The sequence below is a fragment of the Haemaphysalis longicornis genome, unplaced genomic scaffold (genome assembly GCF_048455015.1).
Source record: "Haemaphysalis longicornis isolate Haplotype H1 unplaced genomic scaffold, Haemaphysalis longicornis Haplotype H1 scaffold_13, whole genome shotgun sequence".
Taxonomy (NCBI): domain Eukaryota; kingdom Metazoa; phylum Arthropoda; class Arachnida; order Ixodida; family Ixodidae; genus Haemaphysalis; species Haemaphysalis longicornis.
Window position 1 is genome coordinate 9,367,507 of NW_027526233.1, and position 24,836 is coordinate 9,392,342.

At 46.5% G+C, this 24,836-nt stretch overlaps 1 protein-coding gene across 2 annotated transcripts; it reads left to right on the plus strand.

The window, feature by feature from the left end:
- Positions 1-2,009: 2,009 nt before the first annotated feature.
- Positions 2,010-24,619, plus strand: LOC144164236 (epoxide hydrolase 3-like). 2 transcript variants are annotated; one of them, XM_077694757.1, is made up of 4 exons: positions 2,010-2,921; positions 6,739-6,922; positions 23,835-23,974; positions 24,146-24,619. In XM_077694757.1, exons 1-4 carry the CDS (start codon positions 2,825-2,827, stop codon positions 24,547-24,549), a joined length of 825 nt encoding a protein of 274 aa, XP_077550883.1. In that variant the 5' UTR covers positions 2,010-2,824; the 3' UTR covers positions 24,550-24,619. The 2 variants fall into 2 exon arrangements, with proteins under 2 accessions (XP_077550883.1, XP_077550884.1); XM_077694758.1 differs by having other exon boundaries at positions 2,015-5,571; positions 24,146-24,618.
- Positions 24,620-24,836: the final 217 nt, after the last annotated feature.

Consider the following 24,836-nt stretch of genomic DNA (forward strand, 5'->3'; position numbering starts at 1 on the left):
GACGTGTTTTTGCTGCATCGCTTCCAAACAAACACCGAGTTGAGATATCGGTGGACGCCGCTGATAAATCGCATCGACTCTGTACCAAGGATCAACTCTAGAATGGTTGGGTGCACTTAGACGGCAAGCAGACGGAGCAAAATCCATTTGTCACGCAAAGCTGCGACAGGGAACGGAACACCCTGAAACGTTAGAAGTAGCTTTATCATTTACAATACAGCATTGATGCATTGGTTGATTGATTAATTAATTGATTTATTTTGGGGTTTAACGCGCCGACACTTAAGGTGAGGCACACAATAGTGGAGGGCTCCGGATTAATTTTGACCACCTGGGGATCTTTCACGAGCGCCGATGCAACACAACATTACAATAACTTCTGGTTCCTTGTAGTCAATTTAAAATACCATATATTATTTGGTCATTGTAGCAGATTGGTATTAAACCATCCCCTTTTCATCTAATCTAACCTTTAAAATCACGGCGTTTTGTTTACTTTTATCTAGGCGAACGCATTACACTGCCAAACGATATGAAAGGATAAAATTCTACATCGCACACTGCTGGTCGATAGCACGATAAGCAGGCAGCAAAATGTGGAAACGCAGCTCGAGATACGTGAACGCTTCATTTGGAAAATAGCTCAACATGTTCACAATGCGGTCAAAGGGAAAGCTTCTAATCCTTTTGCCTTGTCACGGAATTTAACGCACTACAATTACAAAACCGTACGGCTGATCCCGTAAAGCATTTGTGGTGCAAGGAGCGGTTCCACAAAGGTGGGCTCCGAGCGACAGGCCACATGCGCTGCCCAGAGTTAGGCCAATTATGATCACGATCATGATCAACCAGTAATAACTCGCCCAAATGTCGATCATTCTGCTCAACCTTCCAATAGTAATTTGACTGATTGTGCGGTCGTGTTATTTTTCCGCCTAGGTAATTTCGTTTCGTCAGTAACCGTCATAAGCCTAGTTAATAAAGATTATATTGCCTTGCAATGTCAACAGCGTGGCCATCGCTTCGTCGAAAGTCAATCGCGAGCGGGGATCAGCGTGACCCACATATGCTGTGCGCACTCCGCATTCGACGTCTGTGCTTCTGTAAACATGTATAATCGGTGAAGATAACAAGCAAGGTGACATTGAAAACACGTATTTACTCCATGATATCGATTTCTATGTCAGTCCGTGCCATACCGGTAGGTTTGCGTCGCGGAACTGCGGCGCACCACCGGCACCACCACCACCAGTGCTACTGCTGCTCGCAACAGATGCCAGGGTCGGCATCTTCCGCTCTGGCAGCAAATTAGGACCTAAAATCCGTCCGCATATGGTGAAAACAAAACAGAACACACACACACACACGCAAGCACTGAAACCGCCAAATTAACGCCAAACCACTACGGTTCACTCGGTAATGCACGGGTACCGAGCAGACGCACGGGAAGAACGGAGCACTTAACAGCCCAGCGCAGCGGTTTCGGCGTTCGCTTCATAGACGGCGCTAGCATGTAGTTAGAAAAAAGAAATGACGGCGCCCGCCTCTAGCAAGAAAAATAATGTATAAATGACGCGCGCGCGCGCCCCGCTCCCGTCATTCTCCTCCCGCAACGCCACGATCGAACTGAAAACTAGTGGGAAATCGGGTCGACCCCATGGCTGCTTCGCAAACTACTCAGGGTTCCCCTACGGGAAGATGGTGAAATTTACTTGAACCTTAACTCACGCTACGTATATCCTGGCATAGGCGAGCTAAACCACTTGTAATTGTTATATCGAATTTTTGGTTTAAGAAATTAAGTTTTTGTAATTAAAATAACCAGCATAGCCAACTTTCAGAAACTGCCAAATGTTACGTCCCGTGCTTGTGCATTTCGGCAAACTAAGGAGTTCAGTTTGGTATTACTCACTCGTAAGTTTTTATTTTTCTTTATTGTAGTTTACGTAGAATAAATGTTTTTTTTTTGAAAAATGCTATGCGTTGCATGTAAGTCAGACATTTCGCTCTAATTTTGAAAAGAATATTAAAACGCTATCTAGGAATTTTTTGGTCTTCCACAAATCGCGAACGTTGTTGTTTATCATGCGACTCAAAAAACACGTTTCAATATATGTGTAGTTTTGTAGCTACGAAGCGCCAGATATATACTTCTTGGCTATATGGCAGTGACACAGGTTTTAACAAAGTTTCGCCGTCAGCGCAAGAGGGAAACTGTCCAGTTCAAAGTTTTTCCCTCCACGCGTGCTGATTAACTATCGCTTCCTGTATTTCGCAATAAAAACATATCGCCCCCTTCCCAACGCGAGGGAGTGGCAAAACTGCAATGCCCACATGTCGTAAGATGGGGCCCCGATATTAACCGGGATTAGCCGACCGTAACTGAATTCGAGAGCTGCTTGTGCCTGGTTGCCAAAGCAACCGATGTTTAGGATTGCCAAAGAAACAATTCTCTCGGCAGCGTTAGAAAACTCAGAACCATGGCGGAGCACCATTCACCAACATTGCCACTTTCAACGGCGCGTCGCCCCAAGATTAACCGTCCACGTTACTAAATCACTGGAAAGGCTAGCTATTTGGGGAGAGTGGCCGGTGTAGAAGGAAAGAAATTTGTTGGCCGCTCGGGGTTGATGCGTTTGACATTGAAAAAAAATTGTGTGCGTGGCTCTGTAGATAGTTACGTTTTATACTGAAAAAAGCTTTATTACCCAGTCTTCTCAGCACCGCTGAGTATTGTGTTTATTTTTACGGCAAAAGAAAACACGTCCGCTTCTATACTATAACCCACAATTCATGTCTTTTTTGCAGTGTAGTGGCTCCTGACATGCGCGGGTACGGTAAGACGTCCAAGCCACCAGACTCAGCGGACTACATGATGACCAATCTTGTTGAAGACGTCAAGAATATGATTTTGAATTTGAGGAAGTATTTTATGTCTACCAAACTTCTGCTCTTTCCTACTCCCAGCATGAGAAGAGTTGTAAACTAGGCTCGGTTATTTTCGCATATGCCTTTATTGAACATAATAGAATGGCGTATTTCGCCTGGTTGTTGAAGAAAACAGCTGTCCAGTTATGGGTGCGCCAGGTGCATCCACAATAGGTTTGCCGTTAATCTGCTTAAACAATGTGGTGAAGCTGAGAGGTCCATTTTTTGCAAGTACATTACAGAGACCCTGTAATTTAACCATTTTTCAGAGTTACTGCCGTGTCTTAGAATTGTGGACAGTGTGCCGGGCGGCCCGAAAGCGCCGTACCGGTTGGAGGAGCTCCGCTGCACTGATGTGGCCAGCATTGGGCCCCGGCGGCCCGTAGATGTAACTGTCCAGTTTCTTGTACGTCACGAATCATCAAGCCTGCAATGGTGCTGAACTAAATTCAGCTCAATACAACCGCGCTTCGCTGTGTACAAAGTCTGCTTTTTTATTCTCGCGGTGAAAAATCCTGCGCCGGAACCCTGGCTGCGCCTTTGTTCCTAGTTTGCCTCGACGACCTGCTTTTTCGCGGCTTTCAGCTATGAGCTTGAACGCACAAAGACATGCGTTACAATCCCCACTGATTGTTTCATTGAGGACATTCCGTTGTGATTAAATGGGCTTCCGTTCAACCTGCTAGCTGTACACACGTCCTCGCTGAACTCACTAAGTTCTGCAAAATACTAAAATGCTGATCTACAGCAGGAAGCCTTCCGGGCATCCAAGATGTCGCGTACCTAGCACCCGAACAAAATGCTCAGCACCTAAGCTAGGCAGGCAACAGGGACATTCAAAGCTTTAATTTCAAGCGCTTCAGTCATTGTGGCTGCATTTTTGTCTTTGTGGCTTGTGTTTTTGTTTAGTGTTGTTGCGTGAAAGCAGAAACTGAGAAGGACGGTCTCTCTCCAGTGTCCTTATTAGAGACCGGATTTTGGATTTGGAGCATGCAGTTCCGCTCATTAAAAGTTGGAGGAAGTATTTTTTGCAGCTTAGGAAGAATTTCGTCCTTTGAGATGCCTGATGACATGATTGTTACAACTTTTGAAATCCATGAGAATTTCCGACTCTTGTGCGCGGAACTGTACGCGAATGCAACACGCTTGCGATGTACGAGCACTCCTTTCAGCACCTCTACGCTAAAAAGAAACTATATGGTCAGGGCACTAATTTTCTCAAATTTATTCCGGAAAAGCTGAATACTACTATCTGGTCTGCTTCTCTTCCCAAATATATAATATGGAGAACGCTGGTGAAGCGCTCAGACTTCCGTATGACGTATTCTTGTTTTGAACGGCGTGATCCAATTCGCTTCGTGTTTGTAAGCTTATATCTGGCTCTCTTCATTGTTTACTTTGCTATAAACCTGCATGTCGAGTCCGCTTTTCCGAAGGAATAACTCAGTCGCAGACCTGCCGCCATGGCTCAGTGTCTAAGGCGTGGCTCAGCTGGGTACGATGTCGCGGGTTCGATTCCCGGACGCGGCGGCCGCTTTTCTGATGGAGGCAAAAAGCTCCCCAAGATTTAGATCCCCAAGGGGTCTAAATTAATCCGGAGCCCTCCACTACAGCGCGCCTCATCGCCTGCCTTGCGTCGGAGCGTTAAACCCTACAATCAATCAACGCTGTCGCAAAATGCTCTCCAATTCTTTTTCCTTGACAGGGTATTTGAAGCATAACTGTCTCTAATAATATCGCGGGGGCAGCTTCTATTGCCACTTGTAATTTTTCTGAAGGGATGCCCGAAACCCCGCTTCTGATTGTCGTTTATTGTATATGCGCTCAATTAAGGAAGGCTTTAAAATATGTCATCCTCAAACTACGCTACAGTCGACGCTCGTTATTACGAAGGAGTACTAAGCCGGTAAATGAGTATCTTATATCCGACATTTGTTGTAAAAGTAGAGGTAAATATCGGCTGTAAGAAATAGTTAATCTGGCTCATGCAATAACTGTTGATACTAAAACGCATTATTACAAGCTTCGAACCTGCTATACATTAAAAAACCCTTACCTGTTTTCTTGTTGCATTTCAAATTAAATGCACCGGAAGAAGAGAATGAGAAATTCGAACAGAATGAAGTTCATTTGACCAAACGGGGCTGCGTTTTCGTAAATTTGAATTATGATGTGATCTTCGTCTGGCGGCTTTTCACAGCACCCCAGGAGGACGTTTTTTTTCACAGTGTCCATAGAAGAAACGGCCTTTTCCACTTTGTAGTTTTACAACCTATTAAACGAATTGCTGTTTTGTCTTTATTTTTTAATTTTGCTCTTTTATGCATCTCTCAAGTTTCGAGCCTCGGGGCGATCGAAATATTTCGTCGTTATAGCTGATACCGTGCACGGCTCTCGCGGTTTCGGTTTCGTTATAAAAAGAATAGGTGTCACTGAAACGAAGCGCAACAACCCAAAGTTGCTATTGTGTTCTGTAGAGCCAATATTTCGCTATATGCGTGTTCGTTATAACGAGGTTTGACTGTACTTTGTTCCAGAGCATATACCATCTCAATTTATTTTGCGTGCCCAATTTTTGCAGCTAGCAGGCTCGTACAGAACGCGGTGAAGAGAGCGTGTCTCCTCCTAGGCCTGCTGCGTACAGTTGAGCGCCGTCCTGTTGTACCAGGCGGATTTTTTACGTCTATTTGCCTCACTACAACACTGAAAGCACGGGAAATAGACAGAAAAGAAGCGCGCAATACCACGGCTGACAAATCTGACGTCTTGTAGCGCGCGCGCTTCGCGCCCGAAACGTACAACCTGCGTACAGATCCGTTCAGCATTCCTATGTGCAGCGCACCCCGGGTTCCCCAGGCGGGAGGCATCCATGCTACTTGTCTCCACTATTGCTACGCGGCGCAGACGACAAACTGCCCATATTCTAGAACACTATAAAGTTTTTGCGTTATCGATACCCCTTCGAATCACAACATTAGTTTTGAATTTAAAATCACATATATGCCTTAGAAATTAAGCAATCATGGGTGCGGGCCGGGCATGCACTGCGAAGGCGAGATTACCGTAGGTAATTAAGGGTAGCAGAGTGGATACCTAGAGAAGGCCAGCTAGGGAGGGGCGGCACAAAGTTGTGGCCAGATGAGACCAAAAAGTTTGCGGGGATAAATTAGTCGCAATATCACAGGACTGGTATAATTGTAGATCTACGGGTGAGGCGTGTGCCCTGCAGTGGGCATAAGCAGGCTGACGACGACGACGCCGATGACGACGATGATGTTGATGAGGAGGAGGACGCCGACATTTAGGAATTGGTGTGGTTGGCAGGCATTTAGGTATAGGAATAGGTATAGGTATTTAGAATAGGTATTTCAAGCGTAACTTGTTTTGGCTCCTTGGCGCCGTCGGTGGCGGCGTACGTCGAACGTCTCGTAACAAAGCCGACTTTATCCAGCGGCTCTAATGACGACGATGATGATGACACACATGAATGGTTTCACGCATATTTGTGAGTTAAAAGTGTGATATTTAATGCAGGTATGAGCACATTTCGTAATTAGTTCAGTTAAGTGTCACAATGAAATGACGCAATTTTCCGAATTGAAATTTTTTGTTTCTTGTTGCGTTGTTTCTTATCGAAAACGCAATTGTTTCACTCAAACAAAAGAATACTCATCACAAAATCCCATTACCTTTCCCAGGCCTTTGATTGGTTCAAATTTTGCCAATAATTTGTTGGAGCCAGAAAAACAAATATTTCTCGAAAAGTATGAATGCACTGACCTCTTTTCCTGTATGTATTGCATGCTTCAGACCCCCGAAAAGAGCGAAAGGTAGTTCTCGTCGGACATGGCTGGGGTGGAATGACTGCCTTTTGTTTCACCACGCTGCACGAAGACCTCCAACTTATCGATAAGATGGTGATCATCAATGGCATGCATCCGAAGGCCTTCGGAAAGCAGCTGCGGAAAAGCTTGGTGCAAAAAATGATGGCTTGGTAAGTGTTTGATTCGTTCTGATTTGATTTCTTGGCAGAACCATGTGGAGACGGAGTCTAAAGGATGATGGGGCGTGACAGGCGGCGTGACAGAGGCCTCGGTCAGCCGATTCAAAGTGTACGCACAAAAGTAGTGTTTATTTATTTATTTATTTATTTCAAGAAGGGCTGCAGTATGTATTAAACATACTGCAGCCCTTCTTAGGGCTATTGCAGGAGTGGGCATACAAAGGATCAAGTGATAAAAAGCAGGAACACAAACACGAGCGTATAGCACAGATTGTGTGGTTCACAATACTACACAAGATACAGAATAAACAAACGCAACACCAAAGAAAGAAGGAGAACATAGAAATCTCTACTTAGCACGCATTTGATATTGCACTCAGAAACTGATCAAAAGGGAGCCCGCGAGTATCACCAGGTATCGAGTTCCAGAGCTCAATGGTCAGAGAAAAAAAAAACTATATTTTAACAAATCAGTTTTGGGGTGAAATGGAGTAATATTTCGTGCGTGTTGGCTTCCGCGGTGAACAGTGTGGCAAACTGCAGATACCTATGAAGCGATGGCAAGCGCGGCGAATTAATCAAGGTGAACAGGAATTTTAAGAATTCTGAATGGCGCCGAGCAGATAATGGAGTTAAACCCAAAGGTGCTAAGTTGGACGTAGGCGAAAAACCGCGGTCATATCTTCGGCGGATAAAACGGACGTCTTTTTTTTGTATTGACTCTAATTTTGCAATGTCGGTCGCTTCACAAATTTAAATAAATTTAGACTTAATACCACAATCATACTAGAAGAGTAGCACACAAAAACCCAGTCATTAATAGATTTCCGAATGTATGAACGAAAGCATGCGGCTAAAGTGCCCAGGAGAATCAAAGCGTACGCACAAACATTGTACTTCGCACGCATTAGGTCTCAACGATTACACATACATCAAAATGACGTAATACTGTATTTTAGTTTGCATATGCCCTCAACATCTTGCTGTAGGGGGACATATCGACATATACTTGAAACCCTTAATTGAATATCACTATTGGAGGCGATTTCCTTCAATACATTTTTTTAACCGTGTTTTTAAACGTGGATTCACTGGCATCGAAATTTATTTTTCTCACAATTTATTTATTATTTCTCTTGACTGATACAGGAAGGAGTGCTCACCATAATTTGTTTTTCTTTAGGAGTGTGCCGTATTTTAATCCTGAGATGATAGTTAGAAGATTCAATGTTAACTGGATTGTGTATGTCTTGTTTATAAATGATTTGCAGAACGTTCATATTATAGATGTGGCCAGCTTGAACCATTGAATTTTCAGTAAATTATTGACGTCTCAAAATTTGAGTAACAGCCATGATAATCTAAATATATAGGCAAAATTCATTTTTAAGTACATCGAGCATGCTATAACATGTTTTAGTAGTGGTCCCGCACCCCAAAATCCCGTAGCATAGTCGTGAATAAATGAGGGCAATGTAGATATTTTGTTTAAGCCATAGTGGTATCAAATGGCCGATTCTATATTTGATATATATACTTTTCGAGAGTTCGGTGTACAGGTTAGCAATATGTGTATTCCAGGAAAGTTGTTTGTTCTCATGTACGAGTTTTTAAACAAAGAAAGAGCCCTTAGGCTGTGTATTTCACAGTTCCGTCTCTCTTTTAGAAAATTTTCAATTTATTTCCATCCCTCGAAATCTATGCCAAAATCGCATCGGCATGCAGGTGGCCCATCAACCTGAAGAACGTTGTACTGAACTAGGTATTTGAGTGTTTAATTTTGTTTGCATCGCAGAAATTAAGGAGAGATTGTACAGAATACATGTAGTAAAAATCCGCTAATTCAAATCCCGCCGGCGGGACACCTGTCGCCACACCCGACGGAAGCAAACCTGCGCAAAGGCGTTGGGAGCACCACACGCACGAACTTGCTACACATTGCTATGCTTAATAGGATATGCCAAATTTCTCATAATGTTTTGTCTGTTCTTGTCTATTCCCGAACTTTTAACATAATAACAGTGCGTACAGATATACTAGCGCTAATGCTATCAATTTATTATCACCAATTCAAGCGCTCTGTATGGGGTCCCAAGCACCGGTCCCATCTTTAATTTTTGCGGGTTATGGGTGCACTGTTGTACCTATGAAAACGTTTTATTATGTATCACCAGTGGACGTCTCATTTTCCAACAGAATACGAAACAAATATCTCACGAGATATGGAAATTTCACTGTGAATAATGGCATCATTAACACAAATGTCGACGCTAATAATAAGCTTGCGTCTTTTGAAGCCTGCAAAATTTTTGCGGGAACATTTACTATACCATCAAGTGGTTGCGTGACATTATAAGTTTATAACGTTGTTTCTGAACGTTTATAACGTTTATAACGTTTATAACGGTTATAAAGTTTTCGAAAATATTTTCGCTTCTTAGTTAAATAAAGATAAACACTAATGACAAATTCAAAGCCTTAAGGCTAGTTAGCCTGAACCACGACACACACACCCGCGCACGCACGCACGCACACGCACACGCACACACACATACACGGCCGACCATCTCTTCTTTAGGAGCTCCAATTGACATTAGCGAAACTATTGGCAATAAAATGGTCGCTTCAACCGGAAAAGGTGTGAAAAAGGCGGTCTTTTTATACCATTGTTACCCCCGCACGGGGCACCTTGAGTATTCATGGTGACGGTGAGCAGCGACACCGCGGACCGCGAGCTCCCATACATAAGCCGTGTCCAACCGTGGCGAGGTGTTTAAAGGTGAAGGGTAGAAGCCGTAAACGGTGGCCGTCGGAGCCTTGGCCAAGCTCCGGCCGATTAGCTCCCTTCCTGTCTACCAGGCAGGGAGCTCCGGGACCTCTTTGACTACCAGGGTAAGGTCAAAGGAGAAAGTACCCATGTCTCCCTGCTTTTATACTATGCCGTATGGTATTATCAACCCCCCCCCCCCCCCCCCCCCAACCGTGATCGGCCCCCTAAAAGGGGCCGCACTGAAGTATCGTTTCCCCCATTGCCATCTTTGACGAAATGTCAAAGATGGCAATGATCTGAAGCAGATCATTACTCTCGATTTCTTGTCACGGAGTCCCTCAATCCAACCCACCCTCTTGCATCTCAGTCAGTCTTCTTGATCGCCAAGTATCTTGAAGCCATAAGAGGAAAATCGTATAAGTGCAAAAAACAAAGGTCTGGTGAACTCCTAATCGAAATAAATGACAAGCAGCAGTCTGCAAAGCTTCTAGCTCAGAGTAGGCTGGCTGATCTCGACATCAGGGTCACATCCCATCGGAGCCTCAACAGCTCGCAGGGTGTGATATCCGAGACAGATCTCTTGAACAAAACGGATGCGGATCTCCTTGCCGGTTTGAATATCAGGGCGTCACTGCCGTGAGACGCATCACTATCCGCAGAGACGACAAGGAGATTCCCACCAAGCACATTATCTTGACTTTTGACCGCGCAGTACTCCCACAACACATAAATGCAGGTTTTATTCGTTGCTCCATCCGTCCGTACCTCCCGAACCCGCGGCGCTGTTTTAAGTGCCAGCGGTTCGGGCATGGTACAAACTCTTGCCGTGGCCGAACGACGTGTGCGAAATGCGCGGCGCATGATCATCCAAGCGACAATTGTCCATCCAATACCCTGTCTTGTGTGAACTGCGGCGGGCCGCATGCAGCGTACTCCCGCAAGTGTGAAAAGTTCCAACTGGAAAAAAAGATAATCAGCATCAAGGTAACTGAGAACATCACCTTCCCGGAGGCGCGAAAGAGGTTCGCCTCTTTTCCCCTCGGGAGGTACGCTGACGCGGCTCGCCGGTGGGCGGAGCGGCGTCTGGTGTCCACAGGGACCCAGTTCAGCGAGTCTGACCTGGTCCCTCCCCCACCCCCGCTGGGTTGCCTCACGCAGCCCAACCCGGCACCACGCCGCTTGCTGAGGCAGCAGCAGGTGCGGTGCAAACCACTTCTGTTGGGACCGGTGCCGCTCCCGCGTCCGCCTAACCGTCATCCAGTGCGTTGGAGGGTACCGAGGTGATGGACACCATGGGCCCCGCATCGGCTCCCACCGCCACTGCACTGCCCGTGCCACTTTTGGCGTCCCCGACGCCCGCGGCGGTGGCGGCTCAAACGAAGGGCTCCCGAAGGGGGGCCAAGTCCGGGGGCCCGGTCCGTCTGGCACCCCTCGGATATCCGACGACGAGATGGATGTCGGGCCGTTCCTGCCTGCAACGCAGCGCAAGGAGCGGCCTCCGACGCCCAAGCCAGCAGCAGAAAGGCCCAAAAAGCCAAATCCTAGAGTGACAGCCCCGAAAGACACATGAACACACATACACACAGACTTCAGTAGCTTCAAAATCTCCATAATGGGAAGAGAAAATATTACTCAATGGAACTGTAGAGGCCTCATTAAAAATCTTGATGATGTCCATGAGATGTTGCATTCGAACCAGCCAAGTGTGATGTGTCTTCAGGAGACGCATTTGAATCCCAATCAGACAAATTTCATATATAGGTACATGGTATTCAGAAAGGATACGGTTGGCTGCACACACTCTTCGGGCGGTGTAGCCATAATAGCCCGGAAATCCCTAGCATGCCACCCTATCGCTCTCAACACCGTCCTTGAGGCTGTAGCAATACGCACAATAATTTTTAATAGGTTGATAACGGTATGCTGAATTTACATTTGTCCTGATTATGCACTTTCCAGCTCTGACTTCGAGGCACTGGTCGACCAGCTGCCCGAACCGTACATCCTAACAGGCGACCTTAATGCACACAAGTCTCTTTGGGCTCCTCCAGAACTGATGCCCGAGGTCGCCTAATAGAGAAATTTCTTACATCTTCTGGAGCATGCCTTTTCAACAAAAAGCAGCCTACATACCATAACTTAGGACATAATACATACTCACATCTCGACTTGGGTATTAGTTCTGCAATTCTCTTTCCATGTCTTGAGTGGGGCGTGGGCACTGACGCATATGGTAGTGACTATTTCCCCACTTCCCTAACATATATAGGTAAAGGCCCATGCAGTCCACCTTCCCATAACAGGTTTAATGAATCAAAAGCAAACTGGAGTATATTCACAGAAGCATCTAAACTACACCACACAACCATAGAACACCTACATGTGGAGGAAGCATCCTGACTTATCACGGCGCACATCCTCGACGCTTGCTAAAAGTACATTACCCAGGCCTCCAGCGCTCCGCGCAACCAAAGGAGGGCGTGGTGGAATGAGGACTGTAGGCGGGCGCGAGAGGCCAAGAACAAGGCGTGGGGTGTCCTTCGCCGGTACCCCACGTCAGATAACCTCATTTCTTTTAAACGGGCAAAGGCTTTTGGAAAGCGAGTGCGTCGTGAGGCGAAAAGGGAGAGTTGGCGCACCTTCCTCACTTCCATCAACTCATACACTGACACGCAAAAAGTATGGACACGAATACGTAAACTAAAAGGACAACAGACACACAGCCTGCCCCTGGTTAGTACAACAGGGGACACACTGGAAGACCAGGCCAACACACTCGCACAACACTTCCAACATGTGTCCAGTTCAGCGCACTACACCAACACTTTCATAAAACACAAAACATCCTGTGAGAAGAAGTCCTTGTGAGACAGTAATAAGTCGACGTCATCTTATAATACCCGCTTCTCACTGCATGAGCTGAAGATTGCACTTAGTACGTGTAAACCTTCAGCTCCAGGCGCAGACAACATTACATACACTATGATTCAACACTTGCACACAGACACACTTAAAACCGTCCTTCACCTCTACAACAAAATATTTCTTTCGGGGCACCTCCCAAGGTCATGGAGGGAGGCCATCGTAGTGGCCTTTCTGAAAGAGGGGAAGGACCGTTCCTCTCCCGCAAGTTATCGTCCCATAGCCCTCACAAGCTGCCTGTGTAAGCTGTTCGAGAAGATGATCACTAGGAGACTCATGTACTTCTTAGAGTACAATGGTCTTCTCGACAGCTGCCAGGCTGGCTTCAGGGCTGAGAGATCCACCAACGATCAACTGGTTGCGTTGGAATCGTGTGTGAAAGATGCCTTTATCCATAATCAGTGCATAACAGTCTTCTTTGATATGGAAAAGGCCTATGACACTGCCTGGCGGTATGGCATCTTGAGTGACCTCATGTCGTTTGGTGTCTCTGGCAACATGCTGAACACCCTCGCTAGCTACATGTCGGAAAGGACCTTTCGAGTGAGGGTTGGCCGTGCACTTTCCAATGTATATGTGCAGGAAAATTGCGTTCCTCAAGGCGGTGTCCTGAGCTGCACACTATTCATTGTTAAGATAAACTCGCTGCGGAAGGCATTGCCACCAACCAGTTCCTTTTCTGTATATGTAGATGACGTCCAAATATATTTTAAGTCGTGTAACTTCTCAATTTGTGAACGCCAAGTCCAGCTTGGGGTGAACAAACTTGCTGGCTGGGCGGACACAAACGGTTTTAAACTGAACCCTGTAAAAAGTACTTGTGTTGTGTTCTCCCAAAAGCGCGGAATTCACGCGGACCCTTATATCTCTATTAATGGTGTAGTAATCTCTGTCAGAGGGGAACAGAAGTTTTTGGCAATAATATTCCACAGTAAACTCACATTTATCCCTCACTTGAAACACCTTAAACACAAATGCTTAAAAACAATGAACATTCTTAAAGTCCTGTCACACCAATCTTATGGTGCTGACAAGCAGCTCCTCCTGCGGCTTTATACTGCAGTGGTAGGATCTCGCTTGGATTATGGCAGTATTGTTTATGGGTCCGCGACGAAGACGGCGCTAAAAATGCTTGACCCGGTGCTTCATTTGGGGCTTCCTCTTGCCTGTGTTGCCTTTCGCACTAGCCCCGTTGCAAGCCTCTATGCAGAGTGTCACAAATGATTCCTGTATTACCAGAGGACATAGACTAACTTGTTGTATGCCTCTAAAATCATGTCTATGACAAATCATCCTTTTAATTCAACCATTCATGATGCGTCATCAGAGGAGCTCTTTGCAAATCGTCCCTCTATTTCCATGCCGTTCCCTCTCAGAGTGAGAGCAGAAGCTTCTGAGCTGGCTGTGTCATTTTCACACATCCACAACACACCCATTACTGATTTTATTGCGCCGTGGCAACTCCGGGCAGTTTGTTGTGACTTGTCCTTTCTGCAATTTGACAAAAACAGAGCACCAAGGGTAGCCATTATTCAGCATTTCCTCTTCCTAAAGGAGAAGTATCAATGCGCAGAGTATTACTGCGACGCATCAAAGACAAATTCGGCTGTGTCTTGTGCTGCGCATGGGCCCAACCTCAACGTGTAAAAAAGAATGAACTCCCACAACAGCATTTTTACGGCTGAAGCACACGGCATTTTACTTGTTTTACATCACATCGTTCAACATCAAATTTCAAAGTCGATAATGTTTACAGATTCTCTTAGTGTTGTACGTGCACTTTTGTCAAGAAAACGCTCAAAAAATTATGTAATCAATCTTGTTTTTAAGGCCCTTATGTCGGCATACGCCTCAAGTCTTGGAATAACAATATGTTGGGTTCCTGGCCACGGTGGAATAGCTGGGAATGAAACCGCAGATCAAATGACCACTGCTGGTACACTCTTGAATACAGTGGACATAGCAACAGTGCCGTACACAGACATGAAACCACACATTAGACACCAACTTCGCAACGCATGGCAAACACACTGGAGTGAACAGACAGATAACAAGTTACACGTAATAAAACCACACTTGGGAGCATACACTACTGACTCACACAACAAACACATTGAAGTTACCTTAGCTAGGTTGCGGATAGGCCATACACATGTAACACACTCACACCTGCTCACTGGCTCTCCAAGACCCACGTGTAGCAGGTGTGGGGAGGGCCTATCCGTAGTCCACATCTTAATTACATGCAAGGCACTCGACACAACAAGACACAGACACTTCAAGGAACTATACAGACAACACATTCCGCTACACCATTCCTTGTTTTTGGGTGACAATGCCATCGTCTCTGTGCAACCCGTTTTTAAATATTTGTCTGATGTTAACTTTTTAAACCTCATATCCTATCATGCGTAATCAACACTGGCCCTATACACCAGCCATCTCCATTGCTTTTATTTGATTTTACTGTTATTCTGGCTTACACATTTTAGTAGCCACTGTTTTCTCTTGTATAATTTTGTTTGGCGCTTTTTGCCCCAGCTGGCCTTGCGCCAAAAAACCCCAACCATCATCATATACCATTGTTACGTAACATCCCCTCCTCCATTCTCTTCTCTGTCCCGTACTGAGTACTCTCTGTCTCGCTTCTCCCACTAGGAATGCAGTAGAATTCTGCCCCGTTCTTTTCCCTTTTGTACGTCGCCATTGCCGGGTGATCTGATGTGCCCTCTTGTTTCGGTATATCCCTGAAAACCTCGAGCCGATCTCTTCTGTGTTATATTAATTTCTTACTGGCGCAGCCCCTTAGGGCCTCGGGCTGTTGGCGTCTGCTGTTGTCGGCATCTCATGTAGCCACGCTGGTAAAACACGGTAACATTCGTTTTCCAAAGCTTTGTGCTACTTTGTAACGCGTACTAGAAAAGTGCATAATGAATAAAATCGGCTTAAAATTAACTAAGGCAATCTTAAGACTTCTGGAACGCTCCTTGTCCGCTTCTGCAACCGCCAGGCACAATCAGAGAAAGTGTGTACAGGGCTTATAGTTTGTGTTACACTCAAATACTCACCGTCTCTCTACATTAGGCCAGATCGCGTCGGGTAACCGGTCGAAGCATGAAACCTCACAATTACATGTATCGGAGCCTCGTTGCGCACCGAGAACGAGCCCGCAGTTGGAGGCGCGGGCATTGCCCTGCGCTCGCGTTGACCCCTGCCACTACGCCAAGCTGGGGCAGTTGGGGCATGCAAATAGCTTATAGAGGTACTGACACAAAATTTTAGATGCGACTGCATCTCATTCACTCGCCTTGTCCCTGCATCCGGCGTCGTCGGCATCCGCCCCTCCCCCATTCTCTTCGCCGCGCGAGCTGCGCTCTCCGCCGCTCACCCCCTCTCCTCTCCGATGCCCCTCTCTCGCGAGGGGCATTGGATTGGATTCGAATGGATTGGCTTGGCTTGGCTTGGCTTGGCTTGGATTGAATTGGATTTGGATTGGATTGGAATAAAGTGGATTGTGTTGGATTGTGTTGCGTCATAGCCGCGGCAGACGCACTGGCGCCGGCGCATGTGCAGTACTCTCTCTTCCGCGGTCTCCTCTCCTTCGGGTGCGCTGCGCATATAACCGGTGTGCCGCTCTCCGGCGTCCTTTCGGTCGACGGTTGCTCTCCGCTTGCGCTTGAACCCCCCCTCAGCGTCGCATCACACCAGGGTTCCCGCGAGGGGAAGTGGGCGTAATTTTTTTGAAGCCCTGACAACTTCGGAGATAGATTTGTGTGAACACGCATAGATCATCTGCAAAATGTGAGCGGCAAATACAGCCTAGAACATATTGAAAATGAATTTTAAAGTGTGCGAAACGCAACCGAACAGCCAGCGGAGAGAGAGAGAGAGAGAGAGAGAGAGAGAGAGAGAGAGAGAGTGAGAGAGAGAGAGAGAACCAAAATTTATTTGTCCCGCATGATTTTGAAGCAAAGGAAACGGAGCCTCTTCCCCCACCTCAGACGGCGGCCAGAAGTCTTTGGCCTGCGTCTTCGGCCATTTGGACAGCCCAGGTCTGTACATCCGGGTCGGAGCTGCGCAGAGCGGTCTCCCGCTGCTCATCGGTCTTAAAGGCGCCATGAAGAGAAAACACAAGTTTGGCTCATTCAAAAGGTTGTCTCATTAGAATCATACTGACACCACTTTCCACGTAAACGTCGCTCAAATAAGCTACCTAATTAGGAAAAAATGGAATGGTCATGCGACCCACTAGCTCATTTCCCGACACAGAACCTATGATATCATAACAGACAGCTCTGCGATTGGCGGAGGGCGGTAAAAGCAAACGCAAATTAGGCAGAGCTTATTAGCTTGCCGAATGAGCTATTTGCACTTAAATGTAGGGCACATTTGTTTTCAAGCCCTAAGAATGGTGGGACAAAAAGTGGAAGTTACGAACGCACACGTAAATATAGAAGTACCGACGCGTATGCGGCTGTTGGTACTGCGCGCAATATGCTTAATTTAGCTGCACAGGACTGCGGGGCTTTGGGGTTGTTTCAGAGGACACTGGCCCACTGACGCAAGCGACGATGTCTTACGTGACCGTATTGGTTGCGCGTGCACCATGCTTCACGAAACTATTGTCTCCATGAGCAAAACAAGCGAGGTAAAAATACGTCCACAAACAAACCAAAGGCAGAAAACGGCTTTCCGTGGTGTGGTGGCGCCATCTAGGTTCACTAACGGTAAACAAGGCGCTGTGGTATGATTGAAACCACGAAAATGCACGATTTAGCGGGAAAATCAAAATTTTGTCTTAGATTAATTAATTTGTCAGTGAAGAAGGCATCGTTGGCATTCGGACAAGCGCTGGGGGCATTATAAAGCACGAAATCTTTCGAATAACACAAACTTGTGCTTTGTCTTCATGGCTGCTATAATTAATAACGAAGCAACTTGCGGATTCTTCTTCTGGGGAGATTGCCAAATAATATGGCGCAAGTCTGCCCTGCCCGTACATAGCTTACATTCGCTCGTGTAGAGCCCCGGGTAACAATTACCGTACATGACCGGATTGGGGAATGTGTATGTTTGTAAGAGGCACCATACTGCAGACAACCATTTGTTCAGAGTACAGTGAGAGTGAGGACACTTAATCCATTCCAATCTGTAATAAAACTTGCGAATTGAAGTTTTAGAGTCGCTGACAATAAATTTATACCCAGCTAATGTGCCTGTACCCCTGTCTCCTGCAGCGCTATTACGTCTGGCGCCTTTTGCACATTGGTGTCTACGAACTGCTGCAGGTTCCCTTATATCCGGCGAAACCTACGGAAGTTCCATTACCAAATCAAGTACTTCTCGTTGGTACCGGCCAATGTTTGAGTTTGATTCTTCCTTGTTAAATTTGGCCATGTCCGCCGAAGCGGTTCTACTGTAAGAATTTGAGGGTTTGATCGGCCCAACGCCAGTCGTGCTGGAGTTCCTATGGGTATCCTCTAAGGCTGTAAGGCGGGTTACCACCTTGTCAAAGTCATCTTTAATGGCGCCGGTTAGCTCAGAGATCGCAGCCTGGATGCTTCGGTCCATAGCCTTAACCCTGCAGTCAATAATGTTGTTTAATTGTTGTAGTTATTCGGTGTCGTTATGTTCTTTGAGTTGTTCACCTGCCTTCCTTTTAAAAGACGGTGAAGAATCGCCATTAGTCTGCATCGCAAGTGCGACCGGCATGGTTTGAGTTTCCGGTTCTCCCATTTCTATTGGCGCTGCAGCAGTTTGCACGTGCGTTTGCTTATCCGCGTTCAGCCTTACTATTTCTTCCTTTAATATCTGTTTTCCTTGCATTTGCCTGAGCCTAACCATTTCAAATCTGTTCTACAGGGTAAGGCCCTGTTATTTTTTCGTCTCTGCTAGGAGAATCATAATAGACCGCATCTGCCCAGGTCACCTTGTTTGCATTGTCTTGTTACTTTCCGATGACTGCGAGCGACCCCTCCTGGTCTGGGGCCTGTAGCTAGAGCAGGACCGTGAATGAGCCCACCTTGAATCCCAGCTGGTCTTCCACTTTGACCGAGATCGATGACGCTCGGAGTTCTGCTTTTTCGCTTCTGGGGGAGCGAGTCGGGCAAAGGAGTTGCAGCGTTCTCTTCGGTCTTATCCGATGTCTTTGTTGGGGTCTTGCTTGCTCGTAGCGCGGCTCAGGGGATTTTCCCCACGGAAAATTCCGGAGCTCCTTCTTTCGCCCCCTTCTTGACTAGAGGGCTGCTGTTGCTCCCATTGCCGTTACTTGAGCAACAACGGTGTCTTGAAACGGGTGCAAAATTTTTTGCCGCCAGTGATGTGCGCTTTGCTGCACATGGCGCATGTTAGATATAAATTGTTATCTTTATCGGTGAGTCTTTATTCCTGCAGCCCTGGTAGCATCTTTCGTTTGGGCTGGGGCAGAGCTGTGCGATGCCCGAGACGACCGCAGGTGATGCAGACTTCCACCTTGTTCTTGTGGAAGATGCACCGATATTCCGCACCACGGTAGTACACGTAGTGCAGAACTTTGGTACCTTTGAAGGCGATAATAACCGAGCTCCTCTTTCCCATTCGTCTCGCCTGGAGAATTGCGGGGTGCTTCGAGTGGACCGGACTCTTTGTGATGTCTTCTGGCGTGTCATAGTTGGGGATTTTGTGAATCACGCCTTTCGATGTGTCGTCGGGTGCCGTCACATACCCTGTCTTAGCGTAGGTCTACTTCCCGACTTGAATTTCTTTGATGCTACAATACTTCTTGGCATTTTTCATTCTTGGCGTACTCACGACCATGATGTTCTGTGCTGGGTGGAGGCGAAAGATGTCGTCACTCGCCCTCTCCATCGCCACTGCGGCGGCGCGTAACACACCGTCACAGACCTGTGCGTAACTCACACGCGACGTGTTCAAGCCGTCGCGCGGTCGAATAACTATCATGGTATCTTCTCTTCGAAGAGGCCGCAGACGTGGTCTGCCAACGCCCAGCTGGTTTTGGATCTGGTGGGCCTGCTCTCGGCTGGAGCCTTCCTGATTTCGGGAGTCTCAATCAGTGAGCCTAGCCTTGGCTCGGCTGTTTCGTTGCTAGCGGCTGGTAATCCAGTCCGCGTCGTTTCCGTAGTATTCGGGTCAGATTGGCTCACCGTCCACTTTCATGACTTCCATAATATCTCTATGGGTGTCAATTAGGCGGGGGCTGAGACTGCACTCCCTGCTGGAAAAGTCCCCGGAGGCTCGTGCCAGCTCGCTCCCAGAGTAAACGCCAGTGCACCCGAGCATGGAAGGGCGCGGGTCACGGCACGTGCCAGAGCGAGCCAGAACAGAGTGTTCGAACCACCGTGCGAGCAGTGGCAGTTGAAGGCCTCGTTGGGGTTAGCATGCCTCGCCCGGCCGGCTGCAAACAAAGGACGTAGAATTTCGGCCGATTGTCCTTCCACCGGGGGTTTTGTGTCGTCTGGGTGCGTCGACCTTCAGGAACACGGTGGAATACCTTTCCTGAGTCCACGTCGAGAAGGTCGGTCCCAGGAATGGAATATCCACGGAGCTCACGTGGAAAATATTCGATCAGCTCGGCTCCATGGTGGCCTTTCCAGCTAGCGGAGACCTTGCGCAATACAAATTCCATAGATATTTTGTAAATAAACAACATCCTTACACAACACGAGTTTGTGTTGGCCGCTTGCGCACTGCCGGCGTTTGTCCGGCTCGCCGCTCGAATCGGAGGTTGGAGCTTCTGCTCTCGAGAAACCAACGACCCGGTCGCAGGCGGCGGACACGCCGTGATTTCGTCGGTTCATCGGGCAGCTGGCCACGACCTAAGTTCTACAGCAATTCCAGACACTCTATTTGTATTGCTTTTTCTTACCCTGGACGCGAGAACGCGCCCGGGACACGAAGAGCGCACTGAGCGAGCCGCACGGTCGCTGTGCAGGCTGCGGTTCCGGCCGCGAAGTGGCGCAGCCCGGAGCAGGTAGTGCAGTGGTAACGCTTGCGTGGTAATGCTTGTGCAGCGGTAACAAGTGTGAGCTTGTTACCGCTGCGCGAAATTGGACCAAAGTCCCAAACGTAACAGTTTATATGAGAAAGCAGTTATGATGTGATTGCGGGTTGCAATAACTATCTGCACTGCTGACGATAGCGGCAGTCGAATATCCGCCGCAGTGATAAGCCGAACAAATCTGTAGGTGGGACTGTGGGTAGAGCGGCCAGCTGCACCCAGCGCGCGTCTTCCCGGCCACTGTCTCGAGCATCGCACGTTGTTCTCTAGTCGCAGCAGCAACCCGCACTCGCAGCCCCTTCGTCATGTCCATGGTCGCTTTTTAATTAAGCGGCTCCCGAGACCAGTACGTGGGGGCATTCGCAGAAACTGATAGCGACGCATATTCGACAGTGCTACGGCAGCTCTGCTGTGTGATAACTGTCCGATGGTCACATGGTCAGCTTTGTGTGCACAAAATCTCGCGCTTCGTGGCACCCGCTGAAACCGAAACTGCGACTTGCCGCATTGAAAATGGCTCTAAATAAACAACCGTCGCACGCTGAAGCAAATTCGGTTTCCACAATTGATAAGTAGGTAACTATGACTAACTATAACGTCGATAAATAAACAAACACGATGGTCCTGCGTTTATTCACTTCTATATTGTCTCAGATATGTGCCCTATTTCCCCATGCACTGAGTACTATGTAGAAGTAAGAGTCGTGTTAGAACATCTGCTTGATTCAAATTTGGGTCCGACCACTCTTTCAGCTCTTTGGCCTGGCGCCTAAATTGATTGAGAGACGGGCAGGCGAATAATTTTTTTTTGCGTTGAGCAGCTCCAAAGAGACTACCGTTTTTATTTGGCACTCAACTGTAATATATTAGACTTCGTCAAAAAAGTGCAACATCTTCAAGATGTTGCACATAAAGGTAGTCAGCAGCTGACTTCAGGGAGAAGGGCTATGTATTTCAGGGCAAGTAAGGAACATCCTTGTATGTATACTACGCATTAAATAATCGACTTTAGGTTCGCTTGAAATTTTAAATCGTTGGACACCCATGTAATGTCGAAAGAAGCTTGCCTCTGCATACTATTGTCCTAGGTTGTTATTCTGTGCATACTATTGTCCTAGGTTGTTATTCCAGCCGTTCCTGGCTTCGGTGAAAAATCGGCGTAGGGAAGTGGACAGGGGGAAAATCCTTGGCCAAGAACTGCAAGGTGAAGTAGGCAAAAGTCAAAGAGCCGAAGAGGAGGTGTGGGGAGTGCATAGCGCGGCGCAGATGTTCGGGTGGGGAGCCGTGCCGAGCGTCGCTCAAAACTGGGCACAGCTAAGTGGAGAGGAAGAAAATGCTATGCTGGAGGTGTGAGGCGAAGTGGCGAGGGGGCAAGGAGCCGACGAGCAAGTGTGGGGAGTGCGAATTGTAGCTCAGATGTCCGGCGGTCAGGCGCGCGTGGGGAATTGGCCGCGCCTAATGATGACGCAAGCTATTACATGCAGGTGTTCTCCAAGTTGTGAGAAACGGGGTGCGCTCGGCGGCAGCAGTGTCGAATCTACCGAGAATATAGGCAGGCCTAAGAAATTTTCCTCTCCCGAGGAAGAAGCGGAGCGTCGGCAAAGAAAGGGGAAAGCATAGCTACACAAAAGATGACGTTGCAGCTAAAGAAGAGCCAAGTTAGCGCTCTAGAAAAGCCTAGTTGAAGCTACAGAAAGCCAACATTTCACTGTGGAAAAAGAGGGTGCTAAACCTAGTGAAGACCACCAGCTCACTGTTTCTGAATCTTCGCATCTAAATCTTCCCATCTGAATCGCGGACATGGCTGAATTTTTGTATGCGGAGAAAACAATAAAAATGTTCAAACATGCATGTTATGAAATAAACGTGTTTGTTCATACCGTGCTTTTCAGCATGCCCTACTTTTGTATTCTAAATTACGGAAAAAGTTTGCACTATTTGCCTTACCTATTTAATCACCAGGTGTGTTAGAGAGAGCACTGTAACTATTCCGGCAAATGCTTTTGAATATAGTGCAATTTCTGCATACTTGATTTTTCAATCATAATGTTATCGGCATTAACAGACAAGTATTCGCTACCCCTCCACTCATAAAAAGTTTGTGAAGGCGTTGTTATGCATATGTCGCGCTAACATGCTTGAATGCTACAGTGGGCTAATACTTGCTTGGAGCGATTTATTTATTCGATTTTCGAACGTACCTTAAGATATACCATTCGGTACTAGCCCGTGGAGCTTATCTTTTTATTTCCTCAGAGCACATAAGGACTGTTCGAAAAATGCCAATCGAAACAGTAGTTTCTGAGAATATACCTATGTATTATTTTAGTATTACATTTCTATTGTATGCCGCTACAAAGCAGCTTTTCTACCTGCTTTTTTGAAGCGATGTTATGTACCGCCTTTCATTCTCCGCAAATTGGAGCCGTTGTAATGTGTTGTTGCGCAGTCTTATGAAAGCCTATATATTCTTTTAGTTTTAGAAATCTGGCCCTGGCCAAGTTAAAGCCAGTTTTTTCACTTTCTTCTTAGCGTAGTGGTATAACTAAATAATTGTCTAAATATTCCTCACCTGTTTTCCGAAGTCTTCGTTTGTGCGTTGCACCAACCAGTGTATTGGGACATCCACTCGAGCATTCGATAAAATTTGAAAATGCATTGATCTCGTTAAATATAATTTTTGCATTTTGAACTGGTGTAGACGATCACTATCATTAGCTTCTGGTCGCTTTATAGAACCGCGTATTCACTGCAGCCTTGTAGGAAATCTTTTTCCATGGCATCAACATTCGTCCACGGTATATGATAGTACAAATAAACGAAATTTGCTCTTGGGAAGTACTTAACATATAACAAAAGCCACAGATCAGAATTTTGCTTCCAACTTCAATATGTAGTGAAAATAAACCACCGCGTTGAAACTACACCCTCACTAGAGCAAAATAAAAAGTTCCGTTAAGTAGTTCGTCTTCGCATACTACCTTCTAGTTTAATACAGACCTCTCCTTATTCCCCCAAGTTCACAGTACTTTTTTGAGCTTTGTGCGTGCATATGGCCGTTGCGCCCAGTATACTATTCAAATAAGGAGCGACTACATGCGTGTACGCACCCATAGAAGTAATAACTATTGCAGGTACCACGCGAGAAAACAGTGCGGAAATCGGATGGTTGTTTTGCTGAGTAAACACTTTCACTGACACCTCTCATCTTGCAGGTACTTCATTCCTTTCCAGAAACCTGTTGTGCCAGAAAAATATCTCATCATGCATGATTTTGAATTTTTGAGCCAAATACACGGCACCACGTTTTCACCAGAAGAGGAATATGCAGCAAAATACACGTTTTCTAAACCAGGTAAGCATGACATTACCTTTAATTATTGCGACGTTTCTAGGTTGGCATTTATGCTTCTACTAAACATTTATATGAAAGCTTTTGAGCAAATATCAAATGTGCCAGAATAAAAAATCCAGCAGGACTACCAAAGCGTTGCAAATTTTTTTTTCGTGGAATATTTGCTTTCAGGTGCGCTTACAGCAGCTCTAAACTACTACCGTGCCTTCAACAACGACAGTGAACAACTAGAAAAATTCATCTATCGTACGAGCAACGTGTCCACGCTCATCCTTTGGGGAGAAAACGATGCATTCCTCTCTGCCAAGGTGGCGAAGTACAACAGAAAGTGGCTGGCAAGCTCCACAGTGGTGTACTATCCTGGGAAGGGACATTGGCTGCTCAAGCAATGCTCGGTGCAAGTGAATGCCCGAATACGAGACTTCGTAAAAGACGGAAGCTTGGACAAAAGTGCTGTGTATGAAACAAAAGGCGCCACATGTACAGAACTTATGAAAGTATCTTCTAAAAAGGAAGTCTTCCGGGGATTTCCCGGTGTGCCTAAGAACGCAAGCGTACCATCACTGTACAAATAAATTCATTTCATCCATTCTAGTTTTTTTGTACATTTAGCCTAATAAAACAGTTTTTGTCTGATGAAATTAACCTTGTCACAATGGCGAAAGAGGATTTATTTTAACTGGACCTGTTTAAGTAAACGAATTGACCTATTGTTCTATACGGAGGCGAGGTCAACTGGTGTGGTGGAAATGACTACTTAGACTGCATTTTTAAACGACTGCTGCAATGATCATGTAATCACCTATTGCTCGTCGTCCTATTGGGTCATTTAGGTGGGTTTACGTTAATTAAATGTGAAGCC